Genomic DNA, 24057 nt, shown 5'->3' with positions numbered 1-24057 from the left:
CATGCTTCCACCAGCATCCCACAACCACCTGGCAACCATTTCCTTGGCAATTGAATTGCTTGTCACATGGTGGTAGATAATCAATAAGCAAGATCAGGTTGTTGATCCACTCCCTTCTGTGTGACATCTGTGAAGACCACTGCAATGCAGATGTGACCTCAAGAGGGATGAGCTTGCTAGGCACCAGCTACTCAAGAGGCTGAGATCTGATGACCATGCCTCAAGGCCAGCCCAGGCAAGAAAGTCTATGATACTCTTATCTCCAAATAACCACCAAAATATCTGGAATGGAGCTGTGGCTCAAGTGGCAGAGCACTAGCACAAAAGCTTAGGGACAGTGCCCAGGCCTCAAATTCAAGCTCCAGAACTAGCACAAAAAATAAAATCAAATTAAAAGAGACAAGCTCTTACAATATTCTTCAATTTGTTGGACAAGTGATTCAGGAGAAGCCTATGTCTCGCCTCACAAAAGTAAACATTCCTAACAAGTGATTCTCTTTCTGGAGAGAAAGTTTCTCATTGACCCTTGATCCAGAAATGGTCTCTTAGGATGTGGAAATTTCTTTGGAACTAAAATCTTGCCCAGGTATTTTGCAGCTGACATACTTAGCATTTCAGGCTGACATGTTATATCACAGCCATATTTAGACAAGTTATTTCAGATATGCAAAAATGATAAAAAGTCAGGGCTCCTACTTCATCTCCAGCTTGATGTTATCTTCCTTCAAATGCTTGTTCTCTATAAATTAAAAGCTAAGAATGATAGTCTATTAAAGAGGCAAAATGCACTTTTTGATTATTTCTATTTTTATTATTTTTATTTATTTATTTGAATGGTCATGGGGCTTGAACTCTGGGCCTGGGCACTGTCCCTCAGCATTTCAGCTCAAGGCTGGCACTCTACCACTTGAGCCACAGCGCCTCTGAATTTTTTTTTTTTTGGCCAGTACTAGGGCTTGAACTCAGGGCCTGGGCACTATCCCAGAGCTTCTTTTACTCAAGACTAGTACTCTACCACTTGAGCCATAGTACATTGCTTATGCATTGCTTTCAGGATAAAAAGTTTCCTAGTTAAACACATGCATGTGCACTCTCTGATGAGAATAATGCACCGATTCTATTTATACCTATACATACATGAACACTTATGCAAATTGTCTCATTATTCCAGGATCGTAACATGTCATTTAAGAGCAGATACATTCAAGGTTCAGACAGTAGACATCTCTGTTCAAAGGGCATCTTTTTCACTATAGATTTTATAACAACAATAACAATTCCTATATTTGCTTAGGGCCATATAAATCTTGGTTTATTGCTGTTTTCCTCTTTCTTTCATCTTTGTGTGTGTGTGCCTTTCGTGGGACTTGAACTTGGGGCCTAGGCACTGTGCCTAAGCTTTTTTTCTCAAGGTTAGTGCTCTAGCACGTGAGCCATAGTGTTACTTATGGCTTTTTTTTTTTTTTTTGGTAGTTAACTGGAGATAAGAATCTCATGGACTTCCTTGTCTAGGCTAATTTTGAACCACAATCCTCAGATCTCAGCTTCTTGAGTACCTAGAATTACAGAGGAGTCACTGGTGCTCTGCCTGCTTTTCTTCTTTTTTTTTGGGTCCGGTCGTGGGGCCTGAACTCTGGGCCTGGGCGCTGTCCCTCAGCTCTTCAGCTCAAGGCTAGTGCTCTACCACTTGAGCCACAGCACCACTTCCGGCTTTTTTCTTTTTGCTTATGTGGTGCTGAGGAATCTAACCCAGGGCCTCGAGCATGCAAGGCAAGTGCTCTACCACTGAGCCACCTTCCCAGCCTGCTTTTCCTCTTAAATTAAGCTAATCTCCACAGAAATTTGGTGTTGAAGTATGCTTTCATGATTACTTTCAGCTCTTTGATCAGGAAAAGTTTAACATCTGAGCAAGTATTCCTGGAGATTAATGGCTGCTGTTTGGGAAGGCTGATAAAATCCTTCCTGCCAATACAAACATTTCCAGTGGTGCAAAAACTGAGGTCCACAGAAGGTGACGTTAGCTGAAGAGACCCAAAAGATCATCCTCTTCTTTAATGAGAGTTAATACTCTTCCTTTTGATGACATACTAATTTCCTGATGGAATGATCTCAACTGTTTTCAGCAGTGCTCTGTTTTCTGAATACTCACAGTGGGATTCAATATTTTCCTGTGACAGCCTTAGGATGATTCCTTTTGAGTCTTTAGCTGTTTTGAAGCTGAAGCTGGCCTATAAAAGTTTGGTGTGGTGTCTGGGAAGTCAAATTTTAAATCCCACACAAGGTTCAGAGCAAACCTCCTTCCCCACTGCATTAGAAGAGGCCTCCTGAGCACCATCAGAGAGAGAGACAGAGAAACAGAGAGACAGAGAGACAGAGAGAGACAGAGAGAAACAGAGAGAGACAGAAAGGGAGGGAGAGAGAGAGAGAGAGAGAGAGAGAGAGAGAGAGAGAACAGGAAGAGCCAGAAGAACCAGAAGAGGGGAGCTCCCAAAGTGGATTCATGAGCCAAGAGCCTCTGGCTCATGCCTGTGGCTACTCAGGAGGCTGAGATCTAAAGCTCAAAGTTCAAAGAAAGCCTGAGCAGGAAAATCTGTGAAACTCTTATCTCCAATTACCCAACAAAAAACTACAAATAGAGCTGTGGTTCCAGTGGTAGAACACCAGCCATGAGTGAAAAAGCTAAGGGAAAATGCTCAGGTGCTAAGTTCAAGTTCCAGGACCAGCACAACAAAAGGAAAAGAAAAAGAGTGCTTATCTATTGTCTTTACCCAGTGATTTCCAAGAGTGTAATTAGAATTTAAAAATTTTTTAAAAAGTCAAAAAATAGTGGAGACATTGTCAAGGTATTGAATGTCCCTAAAGATAGGACAATGATGTCTCACTAATTTAAGCTTCATCAATTTTAGTTCATTATAGTCTAGAACTTGGTCTCCATTTTATTTATTTTTAGGTATTTTTATTAGCACTAGAGATAAAATTCAGGTCATGAACATGATAAGAACATTGTTGCTCATTGAACTACATCTCCAGTCTCTTTAGGTTGATAAATGTCATTTTAATAACAATTACTAATATGCACTAATTACACATGTGAATGGCTTTGACTGTGACATTTTTGAGTTGTTTTTGGTGTCAGTCCTGAGCCTTGGACTGAGGGTTTGAGCTTTTTTGCTCAAGGCTAATCCTCTACCACTTGAACCACCAATCCACTTCCAGCTTTTTTAGTGATTAATTGGTGACAAAAGTCTCATGGACTTTCCTACCCGGGCTGCCTTTGAACTGTGATCCTCAGATCTGTCTCCTGAGGAGATAGGATCAAAGGCATGAGCTACTGGTGCCTGGCTTATAAAGCAGAATTATTAAAATACAAAATAGTAGAAGAGCAGTTCTTGGAACACTATGCAAGGGTTGGGAAAAGCACATAAGAAAATCTTTAAGTAACGATCTGACCGCATTTAAAAAAATGTTTTCAATCATCAGTTGGACAACTGAAGTGCTGTAAATGATCGTCAGATTTGTTACAAATGATTTCTACTGGTAGGTTGTTGAATTCTTAGAGATGCAAAAAAAAAAAAAAAAAAAGAGAGAGAGAGAAACAAAACAAAAACTGAACATCAACTCAGGCCAAAGAAGTCACCCAGAGCTTGAAATCCAACCAACTTCAAAATTGTTGTTTTCTATGCGAAAAGAAATCATGTTGACAATTTATGCCTTTTCTTCTTACCTGTGAAATAGGATTCTTTTTATTTTGATAGTAACTTTGCTTTTGAACTTGGACTGCTAAAACAATAGTAATGTGTTATTTTTTGGACACACACTTGACCTTCATATACAGTTAGTTTCTGAAAGAGATTTAAAATTATTAGCTTTAAGTCTTTAACACAAAGTAGACGTTATATAGAGCGAGGAGGAGAGGGAGAGAGACTCAAAGAAAGAGAGACGGAGAGAGAGTACCATAACTAGGGCTTCAATGTAGGGCTTTCGTGCGGTTCCTTAGCTTTATTCACTCAAAGGTGGTGTTCTACCGCTTGAGCCACAGCTCCACTTCTGGCTTAATTGGAGATTAGAGTCTCACAGACTTCCCTAGGGCTGGCTGAAAATGTGATCCTCAGATCTCAGCCTTCTGGGTAGCTATGGTTACAGGTGTGAGCATCAGCATCCAGCTTGAAAAACAGATTTATTTAAACACAAACTACTAGAAACGTAGTTTCTGAAAGACTATGCTAATAGTACTGCCTTTGGGGTGTGAAAGACATGATAGAACTTATACAGAAGTATTCCTGGGATTGAACCCAGATCCTCAGGCTTGCTATGCATGTGCTCTAATACTTGTGCTATGCCTCCTGCCCAAGATTTTTCCTTCCCTTTTTTTGGTCAGGAACTTATTTTTATTTTTTGAACTTTGTACTATGGAAAAGTTTTAAACACAGTAAAAAAAAAAATACAACAGCGTAATGAGCTATCCATTCTCCCTCCATATATATTCTGGAAGACTATGCTGGAGCATTTTAGTAGAACCCCTAGACATGCTATTACATTGCTAGCAAGGATGGAGTTCTCAGGGCAGGATTCCTTCTGGTTTCTAGTTGAAAGACAGCTCTGCTGCTGACATTGGCCTGACACACCCAATGACAAAGTACATGAAGGAACACAGTGGGTAGGTAATGTGACAGACGGGAAACTACGCCAAGAGAGCCACCATGACATAACATTTCCTCTTCATATCCTCCTGATCACCATGCCAAACAAATCTGATGAATTCACATGTAATACTACTAGGAAAAATTAAATTTCAAGCTACTTTTTAAAAGCCTTTCATGGGCAAATTTTAACAATAAAATAATTTTCCAAAAGTACCTACCAAGGGCTTCACAGGCAGGAGATTCCTTTCCCTTCCCTTCCCTCCCCTCCTCTCCCCTCCCTTCCCCTGCCCTCCCCTCCCATCCCCATTCCTTTCGTTCCCTTCCCAGATGTAGTGGGGTTTGAATTCAGTGCCTCATACTTACTAGGCAGGTGCTCTACTACTTGAGCCACAAGGTCATCTCTACAATAATGGTTTTGTTTTAAAAGGCATTGAAAGTAGAATTCTTGTCAAAAATAGCGAAAGAGTATGGGAAAATGTAGAGAACTTCCTTAAGGAGGAATAAAGGGACCTGAGTGGAGGGAGAAAAGAAGAATCAAAAGAGAAGAGCCGGGCATCAGTGGCTCATGCCTGTAATCCTAGCAACTCAGGAGGCTAAGATCTGAGGATCTCAGTTCTAAACCAGCTGAAGCAGGAAAGTTTGTGAAACTTATCTCCAATCAACCACCAGAAAAACTGGAAGTGGCACTGTGACTCAAGTGGTAGAGCTGAAGAGCTGAGGGACAGTGCCCAGACCCAGAGTTCAAGCCTCATGACCGAAAAAAAAAAAGAAAGGTACCTAAGTATTCTATATCCAGATTCCCTGGGGACAAGGACCTTGGTGACAATATGTTCAATGATTGGAGAACTGCAGGGACTTTAACTGTTCTAGCTTCCTTTATGTGGACAGCTCCCATCATCCAAGACCAGCAGAGGGAGATTCAAGGTGGGAAGCAGGTGTATAGCAACAAGAAATAAATCTAAGAAGGCAGTAGAACCAGACACTGTGGCTCATGCCTACAATTTTAGCTACTCAGGAGTCTGAGATCTGAGGATTGTGGTTTGAAGCCAACCATCAAAAAGCCTGAAGAGTACTGTTTGACTCAGCAGTAGAATGCCCGCTTTGAGTGAAAAAGTTAAAGGACAGTGCCCAGGCCCTGCATTCAAGCCCAGGACACACACACACACACACAAACACACAGATAATAGATCAAGTCAATGGAACTAACTTTGACAAAGAGGGACACTTCGCTATAAGTGAAGGGGAGTGGGAAGAAAGAGGAGATGATAAATGGAGGTGTCAGCATAGAAAAAAGTTGGTTGCTAAGACCTCAAACTCTTACATGAAATAGGTCAAAGTATCTGTGTGCAGGTAAACAGAGAGAATAAAGGTTAACACTCCGCAGTAGAAGCCTGTAACTAGCACCCATAAACCTTTCAAATGTCCTCTTCAAAAGCGAAATTAAAAGCTAGATGCTCGTGGCTTTCACCTGTAATCTTAGCAACAGAAGCCTGACCCTGTTGGGATTATGGCGCAAATCTAGCTCTGGCAGATGAAAGTTCGCAAGCCTCCTTTTCTTCCTGTGGCCAGGTAAAACAGTGCACACCTGTGATCCCAGCCTCCTGGAAGTCTAATGTAGAAAGGTCACTTATGCCCAGACAGGAAATGAAACCTTAGTTCAAAACGAATCAGCCAGAATCAGGAGTGGAAGCTTGAAGCATGGTAAGAGCACCCACTTAGCAAGTGAGAGACCCAGAATTCAAAGCCCCTAATACCCAAAAGAAATAAAAGGCTTTCCCATTCTCCACTCTTTCCTCAGATGCAACCAGCCATCTTCCTCTACCTTCTTCAAACATTCCTACACACCAGCTGTGTGTCACCATTCCTTTACTATTGTTTTGTTTTTGTTTGTATTTTTTGTTGTGGTTTAATTGGAGATAAGTATTTCATAGACTTTCCTGCCTAGGCTGTCTTTGAACTGAGATCCTCAGATCTCAGCCTCCTGAGTAGCTAAGATGACAGATGTGAGCCACCAGCTCCTGCCTCACCATTCCTTTGAAACCAAACCTAAAGTCTGCCAAAAAAAAAGCTGAGTCTCATCTATTCTTTCAGTGACATAAAGATCTTCCTCCTGAACCCTGTGCCTGTGAGAAATGGTGCCTCTTCTCCTTCCTCCATCTTTAACGCTGTCTTCGTTTCTTCTCTGGCCAGTCCACTTCCTCTCCCTATTCATAACCAGAGGTACCCTTCTGTCAAGGACAGATTCCTTACTTTCAGTCATGGTTTCTTCAGACATACACTATGTTTTCCCCCTTGTCCATTCTTGCTGTTCAGTGCTCTAGCTATTCAGATTTAAATTAATTAGTATTAGATAAAAACCAACATTGAGTCCCCCAGCCTAATTAGTCTCGTCAAGTATTCATAATTCACATGTGACTCGTGACTATCGTATAGAGCAGGACAAATGGAGAGTTTTTCTGTCTCCATTGAAGAGTACAGGTCCCGTCCTGACCTGTTCCCTGGCTGGACACCTGCCTCACATCTCTTCCGGAAGTCATTTTGGAGTCACAAAGTCAGCACGCTCCAAATCTTCCTTCAGCACACACTTCTCACAACACTTTCCTATGCAAACTGATTGTACTTGAAAAGGGCACCATGTCAGAAAGACACATGAAAATGATTAGAGGTAAGCTGAAATGTTTAGATAGAATTTTGGTGTTTTTTTTAAAATTTGTATTGATTCTGGGGCTGGTACTCAGGACCTGGGTACTTTCTGTTAGCTTTTTCACTCCAGACTAGCTCTCTACCATCTAAGCCATATCTTTTGATTTTTTTTACTGGTTACTTGGAAATAAGAAGCTCATGAGCTGGGCGCTGGTGGCTCACGCCTGTAATCCTAACCACTCAGGAGGCCGAGATCTGAGGAAAGTAGTTCAAAGTCAGTCTGGACAGGAAAGTCCATGAGACTCTTATCTCCCATAAACCACTCAGAAAACCGGAAGTGGTGCTGTGGCTCTCGTGCTAGAACTCTAGCCTTGAGCTGAAAGACAGCGCCCAGGCCCAGAATTCAAGCCCCATGACTGGCAAGTAAAAAAAAAAAGCTCATGGACTTTTTTTGCTGAGCAGGCTTGTAACCCTAATCCTCAGCTCTCAGTCTCCTGAGTAGCTAGAATTACATGCATGAGCTACCAGAGCCTGGCTTTTTTGAGATAATTTTCTTTATTAAAGCAACGGGGATTGTTTTCACTAAACACATACACACATACACACACACACACACACACACACACACGCACGCACACACACACACACACATGTAATGGCCATTAAAGGAAGTCTCCATCTTTTACATATTACCTTTATGTGGTATTTTCCCACATCCACAGTCCTTTTAAGTAACAGTAATATATGTTTTATGGGACATTTTCCCATAAAACCAGAGTTCACCCTTCTATAGCCAGTAAATCCACTATTTTCACTGCTGATGAACTCAACTTTTTGGTTTTATGAGGGGCACTGAAAGTATTCTGCCCAAAATAGTGCACAGCTCTTTGTCAAATACAGACAATACTGATGGATGCCTGAGATTCTGAAGTATCATAATCGACAAAGAGTCAGATCTGGTCCTGATGTTAAAGTAGAAAGTCACCTGTCTCTATGCTAGCTCCTAAATTGAGCAGAGAGGTTCCTGGCCCCCTGGTGGTGTGAGGTTTCATTAGTCTCTGAATAAGGATCATGCACAGTGCATGTGAGTCATCAATTTAAATCCCCATAGCAGATAACCATAAGCTATTACCTGCAACAGGATAAACCACACTCATTTAGGACAAGAAAAGCCAACTCGAAAGCAGAACGTGCTCAGTGGTACCCTTCCAGAATAAGCTGATTATTCCTGGTTGACCTAAGTAATTCCATCATCATTCTCAATGGAGCAGGACAGCTCTTGTGAAATAACAGAGAAGCTAGAATTACAGTATTGCAGTCAGAAGTAGCATTGCAAGAATCTATGACCATGGCTGTGAATTCAATAATACCATTAAAAACAGTATGTTATACTACTTTTGTGTGATTCAACGTGGTTTTGCAGCCACTAAAAAATTCACCTTATAAATGTCTCTAGGAGTCTATAAATATCAAGCCATTCTGAGGTCAATCAGCAGTTATTAAAAGATTGACAATGATATGCCAGTCCCTGTAACTAGGTGAAACAAAGCATAGGAGAGAAGTACAAGGTATAGCTCTTGACTCAAGAAGTTGTTTGGGCAAAAACCTGGGCTATTATACTTAAGGAATATGTGGCAATGGCATGCATAATAAAATAATGTAGCATTCGGGGCAGAAGAAAGGCAAATGGATAATTAGAAAAGACGTGACAGAAGCCCCTCAAGAACCATTGACTGGGCAGAGTGCAATAGCTAGTGCTTGTAATCCTAGCTACTAAAGAAGCTGAGATCTGAGGATCTTCATTTGAAGACAGTCCAGGCAGGAAAGTCCCTAAGAATCTTACCTCCGATTAAACACTAAAAAGCCAGAAGGGGAACTGTGGCGGAATGCCAGCTTTGAGCACAAAGCTAAGGAATAGTATTCAGGTCCTGAGTTTGAGTTCAGAAACAGAGGGGGGGGGGGCGGGGAGAGAGAGAGAGAGAGAGAGAGAGAGAGAGAGAGACTGACCAATTGACTGATATAAGAAAAATGTATGTTATAAGACAAGTGCTGGCAAGGCGCGGATGGTTCACACCTGTAATCCTAGCTACTCAGGAGGCTGAGATCTGAGGATCAAAGTTCAAACCAGCCCAGGCAGAAAAGTCCTTCAGACTCTTATCTCCAATAAACCACCAGAAAACTGGAAGTGGAGCTGTGGCTCAAGTGGTATAGAGTGCTCACATTGAGCTGAAGAGCTGAGGGACAGCACCCAGGCCCAGAGTTCAAGCACCATGAGTGACTTAAAAAAAAAAAGACAAGTGCTGTCACATATCCTAGAGAACCCTAATTTTTGTCTTGCACATAGTCTCAAGAAGAAAGACATAAGGGACCATGTATAGCGACTTACGCCTATAATCCTAGCTAATTGGGAGGCATAGGTAGGAAGACTAAGGTCCAAGGTCAGCCCTGGGCAAAAACACGAGACCCTATTCAAAGAATAACTAAAACATAGCAAGGCTCATGGTGTGCCTCAAGTGGCAGAATACCTGCCTAGCAAGCACAGAACCCTGAGTTCAAACCCCAGTTCCACAAACAGATATATAAGAAGAAAAATTTTAGATACAGCAAGTGTTGGCATTTGTATGTGTGAGTGTGTGGCAGGGTTAGGGGAGATCATGGAGACTGCCTGCTTGCAGGGGAATGGTTGTATAAAGGAAAGCTAAAAAGGTTTCATACCGCAGGGGGAGTCAATTCATCAATAGCTTTTTCAAACCACTCTGAGTGATTTAGATCTCAAGCCAGTAAGGACCTCTTGTAAATTCCTAAGCAACAGATAGACATGATCAAGAGAAATACTTCAGCCAAAGCATCTGGCAGCAGTTTTCCACTGACCTTCTGCTCCACAGCCCTTGTATGTGTCAACAGATACAGCCAGGCCTCCCATTCCAAACCCTCCTATCATCCTCCGACATTTCAATGTTTAGTGGGAGTCTTGCCAGTATACTAGCTTCACTATTCCTTAACCTCATTAATTCCAGTTACTTTCACTGTTAACCCCACCACCACACTGAGACCTTATAGTAATATTAGTAAAATCTGTGTCACACAGCACTCTTACATGCAGCTAGCCTGCCTTCCAGTCTTTCCCTGCCCTCTCCTGCTCAGGCCCATTGGCCTGCATTCCTGTCAATATCTCTTCCTTGCTGAACCCAGTCTCAGCCACGCAACCGGGTTCTCCTGCACCTCTGTCCCTTTACTGTAGCCATCTGAATCGCAACCTGAGATCTGGTCCTACAAGTTACATCCCAGGCTTTGAGACAGTCTGATAGCATTGCAAACACACAGGCTCGCTCTCTGTAGAATCCTGAAGTCTATCCTCACTGCTTGTATTTGCCCACAATGATCTTCCTCTCAGCCAAACCCCAGTGGCTCATGCCTGTTCTAGCTCCTCAGGGGGCTGAGATCTGAGGATTGGAGTTCGAAGCCAGCCCAAGCAGAAAAGTCCTTGAGAGCCTTCTTTGCAACGAATCCACCTAAAGCCAGAAGTGGGTGTGTGGCTCAAGTGATAGAGCACTAGCCTTGAGTGAAAAAGCCAAGCAAGAATCTAAGGTCCTGAGTTCAAGTCCCAGTACCTACACATCCACAAAAATCTTCCTCTACCATCCATGACCCCTCAGGAATAATTTAGCACCTACAAGATCATCCTCATGACCCCTGATTGGCTCCTATTACCTGACCTAGAGCAGGATGTGGCTTTGTTCTACACAGAAAATTGATGCTTCCTCAACTACCAACCTCTCAGCTACAGGTGAGTGCTTTTACCCACACAGAAGATGAAAAGGTAAGGGGCTGGGCATGTGGCTTAGTGGCAGAGTGCTTGCCTACCATGCATGAAGCCTTGGGTTCAATTCCTCAGTACCACATAAACAGAAAAAGCCAGAAGTAGTGCTGTGGCTCAAAAGGTAGAGTGCTAGCTTTGAGCAAAAGAAGCTCAGGGACAGTACACAGGCCCTGAGTTCAAGCCCCGGGACTGGAAAAAAAAAAAAGATAAATAGGTAAAAATAAAAAACAAACTAAAGTCAGCTTCCAAATAGTACCTTTGGTTCTTTTTCTTTTGTCTCCTCCAAGATTCTGTCATCAAATTCTTTCTCTGTCCTAATATTCTTCACTGCTCCTGGTCCTATAACTTATCACCCCTCTGTATGGATACTGCGGCTTGAACTCACACTCTCATACTCTCACTTGGCTTTTTTGTTCAAGGCTAGCACTGTACCTCTTGGGCCACAGCTCTACTTCCAACATTGTGGTTGTTAAGAGTTTCACGGACTTTCCTGCCTGGGCTGGTTTCACACTGTATTCTTTAGATCTCAGCCTCCCAAAGATAGAAGTGAACCCTCAGGGCTCCCCTTGGCCCTTGATGATGTTTTAACCTATACAAAACAGCAAAATCTCTATCATCATTGAAAATGTTCTCTTGACATAATAACTTTCCCTGCAGCTACCGTGTTTTGTTTCTCTACTTTCGTCATTAGAACTTGTCCAAGCCGGGCGCTGGTGGCTCACGCCTGTAATCGGAGCTACTCAAGAGGCTGAGATCTGAGGATCAAGTTTGAAGCTAGCTTGGACAGAAAAATCCCACAAGGCTCTTCAATTCACCACCAGAATACCAGAAGTGGTGCTGTAGTTCAAAGTGGTAGAGAACTAGCTTTGAGCAAAAGAGCTCAGGGACAGTGCCTACACGGAGTTCAAGCCCCACAATAGAAAAAAAAAAAAAAAAAAGAACAAAAAAACTTGTGCAAATAGCCTGTGTTAGTGCAGCTTAATAGCCACAAAATTAGGGTGCGGAAAATACCCTCCCATTTTACACATGGGGAGTCTAGCCTAGTAGGGTCAGCCACAAAACACTGCATGCACCCACATTTCCCCAAGGGACTTGGCATTCAAGCCACATTGTTTTAGCTTTGAAAATAAAGTCCTAAAATAGAGGAACACAACATAGGGATTTCAGATCAGTAAGTCAACAGCCTACACTAAGGGTTTACTGTGTGCAACTGGTCAGCTGCTGACAAAGGAGAGTAAGTGTCTTTGACTATGTTTACGAAAAGTTAAAAATAATAGCTGGGCGCCAGCTAGCTATTCAGAAGGCTGAGATCTGAGGACTGTGGTTTGAAGCCAGCCAAGGCAGAAAAGTCTGTGAGGCTCTTCTCTCCAAGTAACCACCAACAAGCCTGAAATGGAACTGTGGCTCAAGTGGCAGAGCACCAGGCTTGAGAGAGAGTCAAGGCCTGAGTTCAAGTCCCAGTACCAGCCCTTGTGTAACTCTGAGCAAAACTATTTTCTGTTCCTGGATTTTCAATAGGATATGTGACTCAGTTGCTTTCCCTTCCTTTCATTTATCAATCCAGTTAAAGTTATGGCATCTCTGCAAACACATCTAATAATCTCTCTCTCTCTCTCTCTCTCTCTCTCGCTCTCTCTCTCTCTCCTCTCTCTCTCTCCCTCTCTCTCTCTCTCCCTCCCTCTCTCTCTCTCCAGGCAGGCAGACTTCAGGCCTGCCTTCACCATTCTGCAAATGCTACTGAAGGAAGCTCTCCTTTAAAAAAAAAATCTTAACCTCTCTGATCTCTGCCTCTCCCCTGATATTTGCACATCTTCTGACTTTTACAAGTTGTCTTTCTTTATAACCAGACAACAGATGAGGGTGTAGTTTCACCTTCTTCACTGAAGCCAGCCTACTTATAAACACAGCCCATACTTTCCTCACCTCCCCTTATCCCCAACTACTCATTCTTCTTCAATGTCTAATTGTTTAGTGGAGCTTTGACTCGTTTCCTGAGAGTGTCACAAGCTGACCCTCCTTTGTACTACCATATTTTGCCCTTTAATGTCCCTCTAGAACATTCGTTCTGGAGCTGGGTGTATTGGTTTATGTCTAGAATCTCAGGTTTGCAGGAGATAAAAGTAGGAGAATTACAATTAAAGGCTGGCCCTATGTAAGAGCCTCCTGAAAACTAAACTAAAAGAAAAGGAGACAAAAGTGTGGCTCAAAGAGTAGAATGCTCATCTTGAATGTACAGGCCTTGAGCTTAAGCTCTAGTATGAAAGAGAGAGGATGGGGGAAAGGAGGGAGAGAAGAAAAGAAGAAAGAAACCAAGGAGAGCAGGCTGAAAGAATGGAGGAGAGGGGTAGAGGGAGGGAGGAAGAAGGGAGGGATGATGATGCAGTGGGGAGGGAAGGATACAGTAGGGAAGGAAGGAAGGAGAAGGAAAGAAGGAAGGAAGAATGAATGACCAAACAAAGAAATAAAGGAATAAAAGAATGAAGAAAGAAAAGGAAGAAGAAAGGAAATAGGAAGAGAAGGAAGGAGGTAGCATAGGTTATTGATTCCTACGCATTCTCATCTATCCTACCAGGTCATGGATTTGTCTTCATGAATACTGTAATGCCTCATGCCTAAAAACAAAATGCACTTGGGGGAAATTAACCAATCAACACCGAATAGAAATTTATCAATTTTTAGCTATCAGCATTACTACTTATTTTCCTATTCCTCCTACTTCTTACATAATGCAAATAGTGCAAGAGCAATTCATTTTTCGGGAATAGTTCATTAAATGCTCTAAGAATGAATTGACTATCTTTCTGAGAATGGAGTTCAAAGCTCACCTCTACTCCATGGTAGAGGTGGCAAGAAAGTAATGAACACTATTACAGAAAGTAGCTAGAAACTCCAACAAGACAGGCTAGAGCAGGCTTCTAGCAATCCCTAGGCCTGCTATTGATTTCATAAATTGTCTGAAAGACTTCTGCTAGTTGCCTAGGAGGAAGATAGATTTGTCTGCCTGTCAGTGGTTCTCACTTAACCTAACACACATCAAGTCCAAATAGAATGGGAAGGCAAAGTCTTCTATAGTTTCATTATTGAGTTTTCCCTGACTGCTTCCCTACAGGGAGAAGAGAACTCACTCCAACAGCAAAGAAAGAAACAGGAGAGAGGGTGGGGTTTTTTTTTTCACTAAAAATATCCAAATGTCCAGGGAATTTACTCTAGACATGGCTTTATTTCTGCATCAAGAAAAGGAATTTGCATCATGCTCTCGAATCATTTTATAAGAATATGCTTTTTGCCAAGTCTTTTGTGTTATGGTTCTTTTTTTTCGGTGGGAATACCATTTCTTTTGAAGTTTTGTTGTTTTTAGTATGGCCAAGATGACAGGCTTTTTAAAAGTGCTATTTTTGGATAAATACAAGAGGAAATTAATCATGGTGCCCGTGATGGTCTGGGTGTATGATTTCATTCTTTCAGCTTAGTCTGGGAACTATGCAACAGTTGTTCACCCAGAGAGTCAAATGTTCCAGTTTATTAGAAAGTCTTTGTTATTGGAAGCAGTCAGTGACAGAAGTGTAATAATAGGAAACATCCCTAATGCAGACAAATGCGGGCCAGCATTGTGCTCAGACCACAGCTCTGCATCTGCTGAGCCCCGCATCAGCTGAGCCCTGCGTGGACAGTTTGGAAGATGTCCTGCTCCTGAAAAAAGTTCAAGACATTATCGGTTCTAAACAAGATTCTTTTGGCATTGGAGGCTGAGATCTAGGATCCCAGTTCAAAGCCAGCCTGACTAGAAAAGTCCAGGAACTTCTTATCTTTAAATAATCAGCAAAAAGCTGGAGGTAGAGGTGTGACTCAAGTGGTAGAGCACCAGCCTTGGCCAAGAGAGGCAACTGAAGGCACGAGGCCTCGAGTTTAAGCCCCAGTATCAGCACACTGTCACACACACACATACACACTCATACACACACACACTCACACACACACACACTGCACACACACACACACTGCACACACATGTACACATACAAGAGCTGACAGGGGCAACTCTATTTCTCATATATAACTATTAAAACTACATTTTTCAAAGCTCACAAGGTACCTGCACTGAACCAGTCGCCAGTGGCTCACGTCTGTCATCCTGGCTACTCAGGAGGCTGAGAACTGAGAATCACAGTTCAAAGCCAGCCTGGGCAGGAATGTCTGTGAGACACTTATCTCCAGTTAGCCCACCTGAAAATCAGAAGTGGCTCTGTGGCTCAAGTGGTAGGGTGTTATCCTTGATTTGAAGAGCTGAGGGACAGTGCCCAGGCCCAGAGTTCAAGCCCCCATGACCGACAAAAAAAAGAGAGAAAAGAAGGAAAGAAAGAAAGAGAGAGAGAGAGAGAGAGAGAGGAAGGAAGGAAGGAAGGAGGGAGGGAGGGAGGGAGGGAGGGAAGGAAGGAAGGAAGGAAGGAAGGAAGGAAGGAAGGAAGGAAGGAAGGAAGGAAGATACCTGTGTTGGCAAACAGAATAGTAAACTTGCAAACTTTATAAAGAGCCAAAGCCAGTTATAAATCTATGCTGTTTAGACTAAGTCTATGCATTCTCACAGGTCAATGAATATATTCCAAAAGTGGTACTTCACTGGTGGCTCCAAAAATAAAACACAAAATTGCCACAGTTCCTAAAACGTTAGATATCACCTAGACAGTGGGTGGCTCACATCTATAATCTTAGCTACCCAGGAGGCTGAGATCTGAGAATTGCAGTTTGAACCTGGCAGGAAAATCCATCAGACTCTTATCTCCAATTCACTAGCAAGAAACTGGAAGTGTCGCTGTGGCTCAAGTGATAGAGTATTATCTTTGAGCAAAAAAAGAAAGAAAGAAAGAAAGAAAGAAAGAAAGAAAGAAAGAAAGAAAGAAAGAAAGAAAGAAAGAAAGGAAGGAAGGAAGGAAGGAAGGAAGGAAGGAAGGAAGGAAGAAAGAAAAAAGAAACCCAGGGAAAGTGCCCAGTTCCTGAGTTCAAGCCTCAGTCCAGGTACACATACACACACGCACACACCAACATTGGCTATGAATCTGGAGAGAATGAGAGAGGTCAGAAAGGAGCCTGAGAAGAAAACTGGCATGAAAATCTCAAAAAAGCCTCCATCTCCTCTTTTATCCTTCCCAATCTAAGTAAGATCTATGGAGTGCCAATCTTGTGCATGGCCATTATTTCTCTTCCTTTTTACCGTCATTATTTATTTATTTTAATAAAATATATTTTTTATTGTAAAGATACTGTACAGAGGGGATACAGTTACTTGAGTAAGGTGTCGGGCATTATTACCCCTCCTTTGTTTTTCCCCTACCATCCCTTCCCTCCCCACCTCCCCAACTCCTCCCTCCCACCCCCAAGTTATAAAGTTGGTTTTCAACATAGTGTCTTGTACATCTCATTGTTACAATGGGTCATCCTGTGTCCTTATTTCAGTTTTTTGTTATTTCCTCTCCCCTCCCCACATGTATATACAAGGTGCAGGGCACCGGAATCAAATACAGTGAAAACAGGGTCACTTCTAAGGCCAACCTCCTATAGGCACACTTGCCCTTGGTCTTGTCTGTCACCACCCCAATCCACTGGCCTAGGGGTGTGTCCACTGAGGCTGAGCCAGTACACAACCGCACAGACATCACCCTGTGCACAGGAGCCCGCAGATTGTGAACAATGTCAGCACACATGCTCACGTGATGTCCCTGCCCACCCCACGAGGCCCTGGAGCTCCTACTCCATCCATCTTCCTGAGGACAAAGGCAGCTTCTATTTCTCTTTCTTAAAAATCTCATCCTTTCATGAATTAACTTCCGGTCTGTGACTTCGCAATGCACGTCTGCATGAAGAAGAACTCAGAGGCCAAGAATAAATACAAAAGTCCTAAAACCCAGCACCCTTATCATTTCTGGTATGTAAGTGATGTCATGGGAGAGATATTCGGTGATGCCATGTGGAGCCCAGCCACTCCGGAAGTCGAAAAGTGGATCTTTGTCTTCCTCCCAGAACCAGTCTTTCAGGCAGACTTTTATTTTTTTGGTGTTGGTACTAGGACTTGAACTTGAACTTGAGCCATACCTCCACTTCTGAGTTTTTACAGGTTAACTGGAGAGAATAATTTCAGAACCCCTCTTCCCCTACTGGCTTCAAGCCACTACCGTCAGATCTCAGCCTCCTGAGGAGCTAGAATGACAGGTGTGACACACCAGCACCCAGCCCAGATAGAATTCTTTTTCACCTTATCTGTCAGATTCAGCCTATTTTCACTAGCGTGATCACATTTGCTAATGTGATCATTTTCCACTCAGCTACGACATCCCCCCAAGGTGAGCATGCTTCTAAAGTACAAATGTCTTCTACCAAAACATACACCTATATCTTAAATACACCAACTCTGTCATTTTATACATCTCGTCATCCTAGCTGCTCAGGAAACTGAGATCTGAGGTTCATGGTTTGAAACCAGCTCAGGCAAGAAAGTCTGTGAAATTCTTATTTTCAAGGAACCACAAAAAAGCCAAAAATGGAGCTGTGGCTCAAGTGGTAGAGCGCTAGCCTTGCACAAAAAAAGCTTGGGGACAGCATTCAAGGTCATGAGTTCAAGCACCAGGATGAGCACAGACATACACAAAATCTGATATTGCAAAACCCAAATCTACAAATCTGTATATCAGATTATTTGCTGTGCAAATTAATCCACCAAGGCATAGTTAAAATGTCAGATCCTCCATTTCTCTTTCCCTTCATCCACCTCCCCTCACAAATGATATGGGTCACTTTTGACTTCTAACTGCTAAGCAATGCATAAGAAGCAGGTCACCTGTGCTCCTAAAGTCTATGGAAAAGCCAAATTCATTTCTTTGGAGACTGATAGCTAACTTCTTTCAATTTTCCCAGTGTGTGAGCTTTGATTTTGCTACCCAGGATCTGGAATTGTAGACAGCACCATCATGTACCTAAAAACCATATGAATTATTAATACCTTACAGAGTTCACCACCACACAACAGCCCTGCCTTCTACAGAAAGCAGCTTCTGAGGGAGACAAGAACCAGCATGGAGGGAAAGGAATGAGTAAAGTTGCTGGGAATGGGCTTCTCTGCTTCCTTTCCCTAGTACTCACATTGATAGCTGCGGGGTGGGGGTGGGGGGAAGGGGTCCACCAGCCTGGAGTGACGGAGCTATTTTTTGGAATGTTAGCACTCTGGCCCATGCTTTCCCTTATTTGCAATATCTAGTCTATGTCTGAGTCAAGCAGAAAAGGTCAGATAAGGTGATGTTAGGGAAATGACCCCTAAGATATGTATTCAAATGTTTTTTTCTTTCATGCGATTGTTTCTAACACATTTATAAGATGATTTCTTTGCTGCTTTGTAGGTCCCTCCCCCACGGTATATCCCCTGCTTTCACTGTATTTGATGTCGGTATAATTTGTGGAGGGGAAGGGGAAAAACAAATCGTTTAAATAGGGATACAGGTGGACCCATTGCAACAATGAGATGTACAAGTCGTTATGTCGAAAACGAACTTTACAACTTTGGTGGGGGGGGGGGGGGTCGGGGAGGATTAGGTAGGGGTCGGGGGGGAGGATGGGAAGGGATGGGAAGGGGAAAAAAAGGAGGAGGCTACAATGCTTGATAAGAAATGTACTCATTATCTTGCCCATGTAATTGTAACCCCTCTGTACAGTATTTTCACAATTAAAAAAAATTCTCTTTAGGGGCTGGGAAGGTGGCTTACTGGTAGAGCGCTTGCCTTGCATGCATGAGGCCCTGGGTTCAATTCCTCAGCACCACATAAGCAAAAAGAAAAAAGCCAGAAGTGGCGCTGTGGCTCAAGTGGTAGAGCACTAGCCTTGAGCTGAAGAGCTGAGGGACAGCGCCCAGACCCAGAGTTCAGGCTCCACGACCGGACACCCCCCCCCAAAAAAAATTCTCTTTAAAAAAAAAAAAGAAAATTTCATCATTGGGGCTGGGAAGGTGGCTCAGTGGTCGAGTGCTTGCCTTGCATCATGAGGCCCTGGGTTCGATTCCTCAGCACCACATATGCAGGGAAAAAAAGCTGGAAGTGGCACTGTGGCTCAAGTGGTAGAGCGCTAGCCTTGAGCTGAAGAGCTGAGGGACAGTGCCCAGGCCCAGAGTTCAGGCCCCACGACAGAAGAAGAAGAGGAAGAGGAAGAGGAAGAAGAAGAAGAAGAAGAAGAAGAAGAAGAAGAAGAAGAAGAAGAAGAAGAAGAGGAAGAGGAAGAGGAAGAGGAAGAGGAAGAGGAAGAGGAAGAGGAGGAGGAGGAGGAGGAAGAGGAAGAGGAAGAGGAATAGGAAGAGGAAGAAGAAGAAGGAGGAGGAGGTTTCATCTTTCTCTGAAACATGCAACGTTCTTCACAAATGCAATCACACTAGCTTGAGTTTTGTGGGCTTTGGATTTCCCTCTGCCCTCCTGGAGCTTCCTTGTGTATGCCAACACACCAATGGGAACAGGAACAACTCAGCCTATCCTAATTAGGGTAAGTTGCAAATTACCTCACTGATGCTAACAGGGACAGGAAGTGAAGGAAGGTTTCCTTTCTCGCAATTGTTAATATTCCCTTAGAAGCTCATGCAAGTTAAAACCTAACAAAAAGGGAAATGACAGCTCCAATGTTAAGTTGTCTCAAATGTCTACCTAAGACCAGTCCAGAATAGGTTGGGCTCAGGGCCACTAGGTAAGGTGCGTGGGGTGGGCCACGAAAAATCAGGGAACCAAGAGTTAGGAGGCTGGGGTGAGATCTAGACAAAAGCACACCTCAATTCTGGGCCTCAGTGGCTTCATCTCAAAACCTATATAATGACACCCACATTTTATTGAGATCATGGATTCAAAAATGTTTGGGGGCCGGGGGCTGGTGTCTCATGCCTATAATCCTAGCTACTCAGGGGGCTGAGATCTGAGGATCGCGGTTCAAAGCCAGCCACAGCAGGAAAGTCCATGAGACTCTTATCTCCAATAAACCACCAGAAAACCAGAAGTGGTGCTGTGGCTCAAGTGGTAGAGTGCTAGCCTTCAGCTGAAGAGCTGAGGGAGAGTGCCCAAGTCCAGAGTTCAAGCCCCATGACTGACAAAAAAAAAAAGAAAAGAAAAGAAAGAAAATGTTTGTGGATCTATTAAGAAGTGACAATGCTCTATGGATGGCTGTGCATCTCAATTCCTATGACACTGTAGAAAACTGCGAAAATAAGAAAACATCAGGCAGTACTTCTGATTCCAGCAAAGCCTTTTTCTCTTCCCCGCCTCACTTCCCTTTCCTTTCTCTTGTCTCCCCCACCCTTCTAACCTACCTTGTAGAAAAAAGCCAAGGTAACGATGTTCAACCACAGTCAACGTCAAAGTTAGATAGCCTCATTGATCACCTATGAAGTGTAGAATCTGTATTTTATTATTATGAAAAAATCCTATTGTGAGGAAACTCATCTTGTAGAGAAGCTTGAAGTTGAACTCTACTTCTGTTCATGCATCTTTTATTGAAGAAATATGTATTTATCATGAACTTGTAGCAGGGCAGTGGGATTTAGAAATGAGCAAGGGAAGTCAGGCGCCAGTGGCTCATGCCTGTAATCTTAGCTACTCAGGAGGCTGAGATCTGAGGATCGAGGTTCAAAGCCAGCCTGGGCAAGAAAATCCATGAGACTCTTATCTCCAATAAACCACTAGAAAACTGGAAGTGGCGCTGTGGCTCAAGTGGTAGAGCACTCACCTTGAGCTGAAGAGCGCGGGGACAGCGCCCAAGCCCAGAGTTCAAGCCCCATGACCAACCAAAAAAAGAAAAAAAAAAAAAAGAAATGAGCAAGGAAGATGACCCTTTTCCCCAAAGAAGTTCCCTGTCCAGTGAGGGAGACAGACTTGCAGTTTTGTTTTGTTTGTTGTTTTGTTTTTTTATATAGCTCAGGAATGAGAAACCCAAGAACTGAAACCACTGGACTCTACCTGCAGTTCCCCTTCCATGATGCTGAGGAGCTGGATGAGATCCTCTCTAGATAACTCCAGAGATTTCTTAGGCTTTCGCTCACTTTCTCCAGATGTCTTGAGATGTCGTTTGACAGTTCCTGAAGCCATGACGTCTTCCTCCTTCCTATTTGATTTGTTCTTCTTTTTCGCTTCTTCAGAGAGTCTTTTATCATCCTCATTGCTGATGATGGAGGACTTCGGGCAGGAGATGTGCCCATTCGATGAACTTTCACCCGCTTGGTTTCTGGATCTCATTCCCACCTAGAACACATGCAAAGAGGGAAAATCAAGAAAATAATTAAAATAATTCTGCCCACATACATAGAAACTTACAGCAACTTTACACTTTCAACAATAAAGACAAACAAAAAGCTCAGTCTACAGTTAGCATTCCTTTACCTGTCATGGATATGTTATTAAAAATCTTTGAGAAAAAGCTGGATACTGGTGGCTCAATTCTAGCTACTACTCAAGAAGCTGAGATCTGAGGAGCTCAGTTCAAAGCCAGCCCAGGCAGAAACATTTATGAGACCTTTTTTCTCCAATCAACCACCAAGTAGTGGGAAGTGGAGCTATGGCTCAAGTGGTAGAACGCTAGCCTTAAGGGAAAATGCTAAGGGAAATTATCCTGGCTCTGAGTTCAAGCTTCAGTACTGGCACAGAAAGAAAGAGAGAGAGACAGAAAGAAGAAGGAAAGAAGGAAAGAAAGAAAGAAAGAAAGAAAGAAAGAAAGAAAGAAAGAAAGAAAGAAAGAAAGAAAGAAAGAAAGGAAGGAAGGAAGGAAGGAAGGAAGGAAGGAAGGAAGGAAGGAAGGAAGGAGGGAAAGAGGGAAGGAGGGAAAGAGGGAAGGAAGGAAGGTAGGAAAGAAGGAAGAAGCAAAGAAAGAAACCTTTTTAAAATGTTAGGTTTTGCAGGAGAATGATGAAATGAATGGCATTGGTCAAGATGCATTGTTCTTATAAACTAACATGTTGAATTGAAATCCCTTTGTAAAATTACTTAAAGATAATCAAACAAAATAGTTCAAAGGAAAAAAAAAACATTAGGTTTAGGATGGAAAAACAGACACAGAATAATATTTCCTTTTGGATAGTAAGTATTCAATCCTTGCAGTGAATCTTGAAATCTAACATTCCTGCTTCATTTTTTAAACTAAACCCTTGTAGCCAAGTGGCCCCTCTGATGTGTGTGTGAACCTTCTTGGAGCACACTACCTTTAAACAATGTCAGTGGAAGCAGGGTTGCGCATGCTGACACCCTGCTTCCGGTTCAGCCATGATTGCTTCTCAACTTCAGAGTCTTTTTGTGTTTCCCCACTGAACAAAAACTAGAGGTTCCTTTCTATGGAACCTCCATAGAAAGCAGATCTCCTGTATTTCAGGAGCAGATCTCCTGTATTTCATCACAGCTTATTTGTAATCTCACTGAAGCCTTAAGACAAATGAACTAAAGAAACAGAAGTGATGGATAGAGTTTCTGATGTAACTTGTGACCCATTAAACATCACAACCAAGACACAAGGGCTTCCCAAATGGGACTGTCTTTCTCCATAACTCCATTCCCACATGAACTCCTTTTTTTTTTTTTTTTTTGGTGGTAGGGCTTGAATTCTGGGCCTGGGCCCTGTCCCTCAGCTCTTCAGCTCAAGGCTAGCACTCTACCACTTGAGCCACAGCGCCACTTCCAGTTTTTTCTGCTTATGTGGTGCTGAGGAATCGAACCCAGAGCCTCATGCATGCAAGGCAAGCACTCTACCACTGAGCCACCTTCCCAGCCCTTGAACTCCTTTTATTTGATATAATTGTCTTGATAAGATCTTAAGAATGTTTGAAATGATGAATAAAATCATGATTTGACAACCTTATCAGTTCATAAAAAACCTCAGGCAATAATTTCCTAAAGCCCAAAAAGTCAAGTGATAATATTATAAACTTAAACACAGCCTTAATCAAGCACAGTATTTGTATCTGACTGACTGGATAATGTATTCTGTGTGTGTGTGTGTGTGTGTGTGTGTGTGTGTATGTGTACGCGCGCGCCTGTAGTGGGGCTTGAACTCAGGGCTTCATGTTGTTGCTTGGCTTTTTCACTAAAGGCTAACATTCTACCACTTCAGCCACAGCTCTACTTCCAGCTTTTTGGTCGTTAATTGGGCATAACAGTTTCATGTACATTCACAGCCACGCTGGCTTTGAACTGAGATCCTCAGATCTCAGCCTCCTGAGGAGATATGACTACAGGTGTGAGCCACCAAAGCCTGGTTTACTTTTTCCTACTTTTGTAGAGGAAATGGTGTGCCCACAACTCTCTTATACTCTATCACATTTGGCAAGATATATACTCTCTTTTATTTGTACAGTTATTACTGACTGTTAAGTGTTATACAGTGTCTGAAGCATATGGCTATCCTGGAAGTAGCTGCTATTATTCTTAGGTTTAATGATGAGACCAGTAAGATTTAAAGAGATTAAATATACTTTTTTTAATAGCAGTTACCTGCTGCAAAATTTCTAAAATAAGGAATCATTCAGAAACTTTGAGTGGGAAAAAAGTCAATATTGTCAGTATTAAGAGTACAAAGTACAGAAACAGGATGCAAAGTCTGAACAGCTAACATTACAAACTTATTGTGTTAAGAAGCTGGCAATGGAACAATAGTGAACATTAATCAAAGCTGGCTAAATCCAGCCTATTGTGCCTGCAGGACTATTAGGCAGGTATCAGGAAATACATCTGAGACTCAGTAGGGTTGTGTGTGTGTGTGTGTGTGTGTGTGTGTGTTTGCTGGTCTTGGGCTTGAACTCAAGGTCTGACTGCTGTCCCTGGGCTTTTTTTTCTTCTTTCTCTCTCAAGGACATTATTCTACCACTGAGCCAAGAGCTCTACTTCTGTCTTGTTTAGTGGTTAAGTAGAAATAGAAGATTCACAGACTTTCCCGCCTGAGCTGGATTTGCATAGAGAT

At 42.7% G+C, this 24057-nt stretch overlaps 1 protein-coding gene across 1 annotated transcript in view; it reads right to left on the bottom strand.

Moving 5' to 3' along the window:
• Filip1 (filamin A interacting protein 1) overlaps positions 1-24057 on the bottom strand; it is a 179523-nt gene that overhangs the window by 79296 nt on the left and 76170 nt on the right. The window contains exon 2 of the mRNA XM_042687132.1: positions 21075-21356. Coding sequence (XP_042543066.1) covers positions 21075-21350 — 276 coding nt within the window. The 5' untranslated portion in view covers positions 21351-21356. The remainder of the gene's footprint in view (positions 1-21074; positions 21357-24057) is intronic.

The sequence above is a fragment of the Dipodomys spectabilis genome, unplaced genomic scaffold (assembly GCF_019054845.1).
Source record: "Dipodomys spectabilis isolate Male_0828 unplaced genomic scaffold, ASM1905484v1 ptg000102l, whole genome shotgun sequence".
Taxonomy (NCBI): domain Eukaryota; kingdom Metazoa; phylum Chordata; class Mammalia; order Rodentia; family Heteromyidae; genus Dipodomys; species Dipodomys spectabilis.
The sequence above is the reverse complement of the archived record's forward strand: the minus strand, read 5'-3'. Positions and strand labels throughout refer to the sequence as shown.